Source organism: Genypterus blacodes, unplaced genomic scaffold (genome assembly GCF_046128005.1).
Source record: "Genypterus blacodes isolate CSIRO-AG114 ecotype Tasmania unplaced genomic scaffold, CSIRO-AGI_Gbla_v1 ptg000037l_1, whole genome shotgun sequence".
In the NCBI taxonomy this organism is placed as follows: Eukaryota; Metazoa; Chordata; class Actinopteri; order Ophidiiformes; family Ophidiidae; genus Genypterus; species Genypterus blacodes.
This window is the reverse complement of record NW_027466850.1, coordinates 751,435-760,230: the sequence shown is the minus strand read 5'-3', so window position 1 is coordinate 760,230 and position 8,796 is coordinate 751,435. Positions and strand designations below refer to the sequence as shown.

At 48.1% G+C, this 8,796-nt stretch overlaps 1 protein-coding gene and 1 long non-coding RNA gene across 2 annotated transcripts in view; both read left to right on the top strand.

The window, feature by feature from the left end:
• Positions 1-47: 47 nt before the first annotated feature.
• The window catches only part of tex264a (testis expressed 264, ER-phagy receptor a), a 42,718-nt gene continuing 33,969 nt past the window's right edge, over positions 48-8,796 (top strand). Inside the window, exon 1 of the mRNA XM_076147208.1 lies at positions 48-546. Within this exon, the coding sequence (XP_076003323.1) occupies positions 289-546 (258 nt within the window). The 5' untranslated portion in view covers positions 48-288. The remainder of the gene's footprint in view (positions 547-8,796) is intronic.
• LOC142996271 (uncharacterized) lies at positions 751-2,564 on the top strand. The gene is made up of 2 exons (XR_012961744.1): positions 751-2,008; positions 2,079-2,564. It is a non-coding gene; the product is annotated as an uncharacterized LOC142996271 (long non-coding RNA).

Here is an 8,796-nt window from a genome sequence, read left to right as displayed (position 1 = left end):
CTCCCCTCCGTTTTTTACGACAATGGTTTATCCGGGAAGCATGTTTCATTGTTTGGGGAAAAACAAACCGTTTCTTTTCCGTCAACTTGAGCGCGTATTTCTGTTCCGTGTCAGGCTGTTTCGACAGTGCTAAACATATTTTAAGGCTGTCTTTCCAACCTCCATGTTACTCGTCGTGTCGTCTGAACCTACAAGGGTCACAGTCTCGGTTTATCGAAGCAGCAGCAGCAGAAGAAGAGGAGGACGTGGAAGCTCGGCTGACCGCAGCTGAACCCCCTCAGAGGAACAATGTCTGACTTAATTCTGCTGCTTCTGATTGTAGTTCTGTTGGTGTGTTTGGCCGTGACAGTTCTGGGCTGGGTGTTGTACTCCGGGCTTCTATCTGAAATCGTGGTAAAGACCGGACCACCGCCTATAAGAAACGTGACCATCGCTTACAAGTTCAAGCAGGGGTCCTACAAAGAGTGCGGAGCAGCCTACACAGAGACCTGCAGCGTCGGACCCAAGCTGGCCTCCATCGGCGTCTTCTACGATGATCCCAACCAGGTGAACACACACACACACACACACACACACACACACACACACACACACACACACACACACACACACACACACACACACACACACACACACACGCTAATTGCACAGTACCCTATCTGTATTTACACTGGACCTCATTACGTAAGCACACAAAGCTCAGCGCACTTTGTTTCCTGATAACACCTGCAAATGTTGAGGTATGTGTGAGTTTCTTTGACCTAGACACAGATGTTGAGGTCCCTTTGTGTGTCTGTACCAGCACTGTACCCATACTGAGATTCATAACAAACTTGAAAGTACACCAGTTGTTTCATTGAAAATATACAATCCAACTGATGCTGATGAGTTCAACTACTTTAACAACTAATAAATGTTCTCTAAGGGGTTTAATGAACCTACTTAGAAGGTCTGCCAGGAAAGTGTTCGTGATTTGGAAAGTTCTCTTCTGCAAAACTATTGTGGTTTCTGGAATGTTCCTTCTGGATGTTCTAGAATGTTCTCAGAACCTTCTTAGATCTATCACTCATCAACAGTAAACATTCTGAGTCCTTTAGGAAGAAAATCACAAGGGATCCTTAAGGAATGTTCCCCAGAGGTTCTTTAATGGGTTTGTAGGGGTTTCACAGCTTTGTGATTTTGCCCTATTGTGTAAACTCACAGGCCAGTGTTGTCAGATGTACAAACCATGTTAAACAAAAAAACAAACGTATCCTTTTAAGGGAACGTTTCAAAGTGATAAGAGAGCTTTAGAATGTAAACAAATGGTAATCTTCCCTGAGGGTATTTATTAATGTGAACCTATGAGGATCATTTCTTTGAAATTATATTGTATAACATAATGTCTTTCAATTCAGTAACACTAGCCCCCTCTGAAGCTGTTCATAATAAAATGTCCTGTAGACTTGTAACGCACAGTGTAATGTGTATTTCACAGTGTGTGTGTGTGTGTCTGCAGGGGTTAAATTTCCGGGAAACTTTGCCTGTGTGATGAAAGCAGTCAGCTGTTCAATGCCACGTTGCACTGTTGATATTCTTTCCTCTCATCTGCAGCTCTGTGGTGTGGAGGCATTTGTCTGCCTGTGACTCATAGTTACCGGACTTACCCAACACACACACACACACACACACACACTTTATAGGGGCCTAAAGTTGAGTTTGTCTCAAAGTGTCAACGATTTTATGGACCTCGAATTGGTGTGAAACTGCATTTGAACACGGCTCTCAGTTGAAGAAGCAGGAACAGAGTTAAGTCATCATACCACTGGAGAGCAAATGGACCATGAAGCGGTTTGAGTCTCAGCTGATGTGCGGTTGTCTGTTTCTAGTCAACAAGATACATGTAAACAACAGCTTTTTGTGTGACACTCAGCTGATGAGGGAGGAACACACTGAAGGCAGATGGCAAAACAGCTTCTTTATCTCATGTCTGGTTCAATATTTTGCCTTCCTTCCAAAGCCTTCAGAGGTTATAAGGCAAAATCCGACCCAACTCATTCACTGACTGCTGCCTCAATGGGCATAGAATTGAATCAGAGTCTCACTGAAGCGTATTGAACTTAACAATATCAGGGGTTTACTGCAGTAGAACTGATTGCATTAGATTGCCTCCCCCTGTAGCTAATAAACTGTTGTTTGGTGTAAATTCATTGACAGTTGAGGTCTGACTTTGGCCATCGGAAAATCAGGTAACATGGCTTTTGGGACATGTGCTGAAAGTGATCAGTCTATAGTGGGAACAGACCACAGGCTGTGGTGTGGGCGCATCTATTCAGTATTGCAGTATATTAATTCCATCTCCTTTTTATGGCTTCTGTCACTGAGATAACATCAGTGCACGTCTCTCTGGGATTCGGTCTCACACAGCTACATAAACCAAAGATGAAGTAAGGTTCAGTGATACCTGCGTGGAATAAAGATGGTGACACGTCAGAAGAAGCCTTCTGCTTCTCTCTCTGCCAGTTTCCTTGCTGCAGTCAGTTCTTTTTTAAGGGAAGCATATTAATGGAAACTCTTGAGTGTGAGTCATGCCGGTGGAAAGAGGCCCATTGAAGACTTTTAAAAGTTTTCTGCTGGTGTCTGTAATTTGTAGACAGTCTGGATCGTACATTAGAGACTATTGTTGAGAACTTTATTTAGTGATTGTGTGTATTCGGTATGTATGGTGTTAGGGTTAGGGTCTCTTCACTGTCTGCGTTGCTACAGCTCTAAAGGCTGTGTCAAGTATTTTCCTGTGTTCCATTTTTAGTGTCTGTAACCATGATTAGTAGACTTTGTTAGTTTATAAAGGCTGTAGAGGCCTAAGAGCACCGGTGACTCACAACCAACCGCCTTTAAGTGAACTACAAATGTGACAGATACCATATGGCTGAACTCTGGCCTCTCCAGTATCAGAGTATCTATTTGTCCCTTCGCTCTGCTTGCTTTTCCTTGTGAGCCACTAGATGGCAGGATTAGCATTTAATTGGAGATTATGTGGGGCCGGGACAGTACACACACACACACTGGTCTGCATTATCAGGCTATTAGATTTCTTTTACAATAGCACGTGTTGTGTGATAAAGCGAGGTATGCATCATCAGTATTCTCCAAGTTATTCAGTGAGAGGTGAGTATCATTATTATAATATATCGGCACCTCAAACTGTCACGAGCGGCCGTGTATTACTTCATCATTGTCTCACTGCTTACTACTGGGGTCCTCACGCATGGTTTGAACCAGAGTCAGGTTTCTCTTCTACTAGGTTTAGTAATTGCAGTGTCCTTGAATCCCCTTGGGTTTAATGTCCATAGGATAACAACCAGCACCGCTCTGCACACTGAGGACCGCAATCCACAGCGACTTCAGGTCCACACCGTCTTCGGACAGTTGGGGTGTAGTGATAGGGAGATGTTTAATGTCCTCACCTCACTCCATTAGAGCCTCAGTGGCAGCTCCCAAATTGCCAATTAGTGCAAAATGTTCCTCTTGATGCCTTCCTCCCTCTCTCACCCTCTCTCGCCCTCTCTCTCCCTCTCTCTCTCTCTCTGTGTGTGTGCTTGCATCTTAGTGTGAGAAGTTTTAATTGGCTTAATGCTGTGATCTTATTACCAAGGGTCCAAGAGTTCAGGCTGTTTAGGAGTTTGGCTCACAGGTTTCCGTCATTGCAGCGGAAACAAAGCCGCAGGATCGGAGGTTAGGATGTGAACTGAGCTGACCTGACCAAGGCGGCGGATTCCTCCCTTTGATCATAGTAATAAACACATCCCGGGCTCAATCGCAATTAGAATAAACCTTTAACCCGGGAGAGGGGGAATAAGTCAAGGTGTAGAGAGTGTGTGAGCGGTGTGTGTCATGATGAATAAACCAGTAAAAGTCCTGATAAACATGACTTGGTTTTGTAGCGGGAATTAGCAGGCAGTAAAAGGAGCGTTTGCTGAAACATTACGCCTCAGACGAGGCTGGGCAATCAAAGCCAGTCCACATGTGTCAGAACTTTAAATGCGGCTGATTGGAGCGCTGAGAAATGTGTTTTTATCGAGGGCCTGGTTCATCCTCTGATCTGCCCTATTCCCAGTTTGTTGTAGCTTCTGAAGGAGACCCAGTGATGGCCTCCCATGGCAAACAGGAGGAAAATGAAAGGCCACCGTGTGTCGACGTGCACGGGAGCGGCAGTGAGGGATGAGGCCGGGTCCGGACCTGTCGTGGCGGAGGAGTATAAATTGGTAGCAGCCTGTCTCACCTTGAGAGCCTCACGCTGCTCCAATTCATCAATCGGAATTTTAGATCAGAGCCGCCCCGGCATCGCTGCGCTCCCAGTCAGATTTATTAGCATTTTACTGCCGCTTGTCTGTCTGTGGACGGCAACAACATGAAAGAAGGCCTTCTGGCAAGGAGCTTCGGCTTTTAAAGGTGGATATAAAATGAGAAATAAATACGCCGTTACTCTGAGGTTTGATCCCAGACGTCTCTAAGTCAATATTATGCAACACCCGGGACACGGTGGCTTTCCTGTGGCAAAGCACCCCGTTAAGGTTTCAGACGTCTGCACACTGAGTGAAAAACAGCCAAATTAGAAGACAGCATCAACAGACAGCTTCTTTTCTTTGTCTAAATGTATTCTGGACCACATGTTGTTGACAGCGCCCGTGTGATTGTATCGGTCCGGCTCCTGTTTGAGCATAACAACATTACTCTCTCTACAAACCAATTAGTTCTAATTAGCCGGTAAAACGAGACGGTGAAGAATGTCTTTACATGCTGTTGCTCCCTCACACCTGTAAGACGCATCGCCTTTCACCCCGTGCTGTGATACAGACGCTCTTCATTCAGAGAACATGTATTAATGTAACCTTCTAAGGGGCAGGGCAGCAGCGGGTAAAGACGTTTAAAATGTACTAAGTGTTGTAGAGGAAGGAGAGATGCGTTCATAGCTGGTGTTAGAGGAGATGATTCGCCTGCTCTGTGGCATCTGGCTGGCCCGCTGCCACACTGTGTGTATCTGGTGAACCAGCTCCACCACTGTGGCCAAAGCAAACCAGCGCCCTGGCTGCCGTCTCCAGCAGGCTGCTCATCTTCTCCCCAGTAATTATACATGCCAGAACTCCCAGGATGCCATGTGTAATTACTGGCTAAGGCTGAGCGCAGCCTAAAGGGACAGAACTGCACCGGGGCCAAAGAAGGTGGGAGAATGGGGAGAAGGAGATTTGCTCTGGCTCCTGACTGCAGCAGACGTGGACAGCCCTGTCTCATCAGTGCGGAGGAGGAGGAGGAGGAGGAGGAGCCCTTTGAGTCCAATGTAGATATTCAGACGGTGTTTTAACTTTTTTTCTTTACTTCACATCTAATCTACAGTACAGCACAACTTTCTCTATTGTCTCCCACTTTGCCTTTGTTTGAGTAAACATACGCGCTCTGGTCCATTACTCAGCCCATCAGCACCTGTGCTCTCAGAGCCGTTCGGCCCTATTAGTTTCCTTTTCCTTCTCTGTGACTTTCTCGCTGCTTCATCATCTGCCTGGAGGGGGGGGAGATGGCTTCCAATCTGCTCAGACAGGTTATCGCTCTGGAACACTCGGGCATAAGACAGCTCGTGTTGTGAAATAGCTTATCCTATAGTCCTCCTCTCTTCTTTCTCCACATGTGTCAGATTTTCTTTACTTCTCTGTGAAGTGTCGCTAAACGCCATCTGTCTCGGCGCTCCAGATATTCTGTAGTGAGGGAGGAAACGCTGTGAGCCACTGAGCAGCAACCGAAGAAAACCCTTTTCAAAAAAAGCTTTCCTAGGTCTTGTGCAGGTGAGATCTGAGCTGTGAGTTAAGGACGCTTCCTCCTCTCCTCAAAACTCGGTGGGGTTTTTGTTTCTTTAACGAACGCCGCCACATTCCACGCTCCGCCGCAGACGTTGTTGTCGAGACGGCGACAAAGGCTCAACATTTACAGATCTGTGGACTGCAGTGCAGCGGGGAAAATGCTTTCTCACAGTCTGCCCTTAGTTTTTTAGCAAAGCACTTAACAACTCCTGCCTCCACTTCTAACGCTGACTGACGTTAAACATGCAGACGTTTGTTTTATACAAAGAAGAGCCATGCAAAAGTAATGCTTGTCTCTCTCCCTTAGATTCAGTCATCTTTCACCTTTTTAGCGTTTGAACCTCATCCTTTAAGGAACCCTAACCACGCAATGAAACAAGATAAACGTCTTTGTTTACGTGTAGCGCCGCTGCTGCTGTGCCTCTGCAGCTGCCGTGCCTGTATGCGCTTTATAAGGTCTGTCTTAAGAGGGAGCTGATGTTGTGCTCTTTCACTGCTAAATGTCCCTCTGCGTCACTTTGCCTTCACATTGTGTTGATCGGTTGCTTTGCAGAATACTTTAAAATGAGGGTGGTGGTGGTGCCACTGCCGCCGCTGCTGCGTTCTCGGGCTCATTATGATCTCCTATTCAGGCCCGGGCGAGGCAGATCCCTGATCCCACCGTCTTGTTTGTCTCCCCCCCCCCGTCCTCCCTAACCTGCTAATATACGGGCGGCAATGACCAATTGTAAACCAGGCCGGCACTCAAAACGCCGCCTTCCAATGGGGCGATGGCCTGCGGGGGGAAGAGATGCGGGGCCACGAGCCGGAGAGATGAAGAGAGTAAATCCTTGTTGCGTGTCTGCTAATAAAGAATTACCTCTGCCTTCCTTCCTTTTTATTGTTGGAGAGCCCTCATCCATCACAGTGGGCTCTTGTAGTACCAAGCAAAGAATTGCTTTTGAAATTACTTCTTCCTCACAACATGTCCCCTGAGAGCGGGCTTAAGGCCGAGGCGGGGGACATTTGTCAGCGGGGGGAAGCCGGGCTCGGGTCTCCTGTGCCACAATTCCACCAGTTGGCCGTTTGTCCCTTTGCTTAATTAGCCCGACGGTCACAGGAAGCGGCGAATGGAGTCGGCACGAAGGCGGCGGATCTGAAAGTGTTTTCTGTATCTCGGCCCCGTTCTGTGTCTCTGCTGCGTCTTGGTCCGGTTCCTCTTTGGACATTCTACCTCTTACTCAGGCCAGATGGAAGCAAACAGTCGTCTCTACCTGTTTGATGGTTCAGAAAGCTCAGTCTGTCCTGGCAGCAGCTCGTAACTCTGATTTATTTTGTTGTGTTCTCTTGCCGTGTTACAATTCCGAGCCCAAACAGCCAAGAGTGCAGCGAGAAGACGAGACACGGCAAGACCACGGCGCAGTCTTCCTCTCTCCTTCCCTAATTGCCTGCAGTCTCTGGGGAAGGGAAGCGGAGATGAGATGCAGTCAGAGCTGCTGTTTGCGCTCACCGCTGTGTGTGTGTGTGTGTGTGTGGGATGTGAATGATGGGCTGGAGCTCTGAATGATATCATTAGTGAACTATACTGGTTTGGCCCTAACACACTCTAGTCTATCAGCGCTAGACGAGCAGACGGAGATGGGCCGCAAAGAGAGGCCGGGCTGTGGGAGGACAGTTGTTAGCCGCTCTCGTGTTTGAACGGACGCTCTCGTGTCTCTTATCAAAGACCACCAGTGTTGACGAGGGAAGCCTCTGTCGACAGCCCCCAGAGGGACCCCCCCCCTCTCCCCCCCATACATCGCAGTCTTTCATGACGCTGACCCCTGCCCGCTCACCAAAACCATCCAATTGAAACGCCGCCCCCGCTGCAGAAACACAACTCAGCCGCAAGGAAACCCCCCCTCCCCTCCTTGCCCGCCTCATCGGCTCAGTGTAAATACTGGACCCTGTGTATCCGCTGCTAACATGAAGATGTAATTCCTTGTCAAAAAGGATGAGACCCGCGCTCCCCGACTGACTGACGAGCACGGAGGCGACGCCGTCTGTCGGCTGACACTAAAGATTATCCGCTCGCGTTAACAGATGCTGTCAGTCATTATTACGACCCGCATGATTCAGGCATTAAGAGCCACTGAGGGCGAGGGGTGGGGCCATCAAATAGATTTATCTCAGCCGGGGAATCCGGGCGGCCGCCAGCGAGCACGAGTTATAGCACAAAAGCTTCGGACAAATTGGAACAGTGGGAAAAGTGTAAGATGGTAACGGCTCAAGGTGGCAACAAAAAATGAAGCCCAAACGTTGTGAGACGGAGAGGAAGGCAAGGGTGGAGAGTTTAGAGGGGATGATGATGATGATGACGCAAGGTGGAGGTATGAAGATGGGCGTGGACGTATGAAGCGTCAGTGTTCTTCTACAGCAGGAAAGGGAACGGAGGCGTGTGTGTGTGTGTGTGTGTGTGTGTGTGTGTGTGTGTGTGTGTGTGTGTGTGTGTGTGTGTGTGTGTGTGTGTGTGTGTGTGTGTGTGTGTGTGTGTGTGTGTGTGTGTGTGTGTGTGTGTGTGTGTGTGTGTGTGTGTGTGTGTGTGTGTGTGTGTGTGTGTGTGTGTGTGTGTGTGTGTGTGTGAGCCTTTGGACACAAGATCTGAGCTATGAAATATCACAGTAACATTTTTATTTGTCTTTTCTCTCTGAGCGTCCTGGGTGGCGTGTCATGAATCAAGCAGCCGGGTGAATAGTTTGATAGGAGGTAGCCGTCACCACTTTGGCTGCACTTCATTGACTAAGCGCTCTTTCATCGGGCCGACCTCCCTCGCCGCCTCTTATCTGGAGCTGGCTGCTCTCCAACGCCGGCTGCTCTTTGACAAACACGTCTGCGAGCAAAGCCCGACGCCTCGTTTCACACTTACAGCCTTTACAATGCAGGGAAACGCCGTTCGAGAATAACAATCTCAGGTGACGCAGCATCAGCGGCAGTATTGATCAACCGT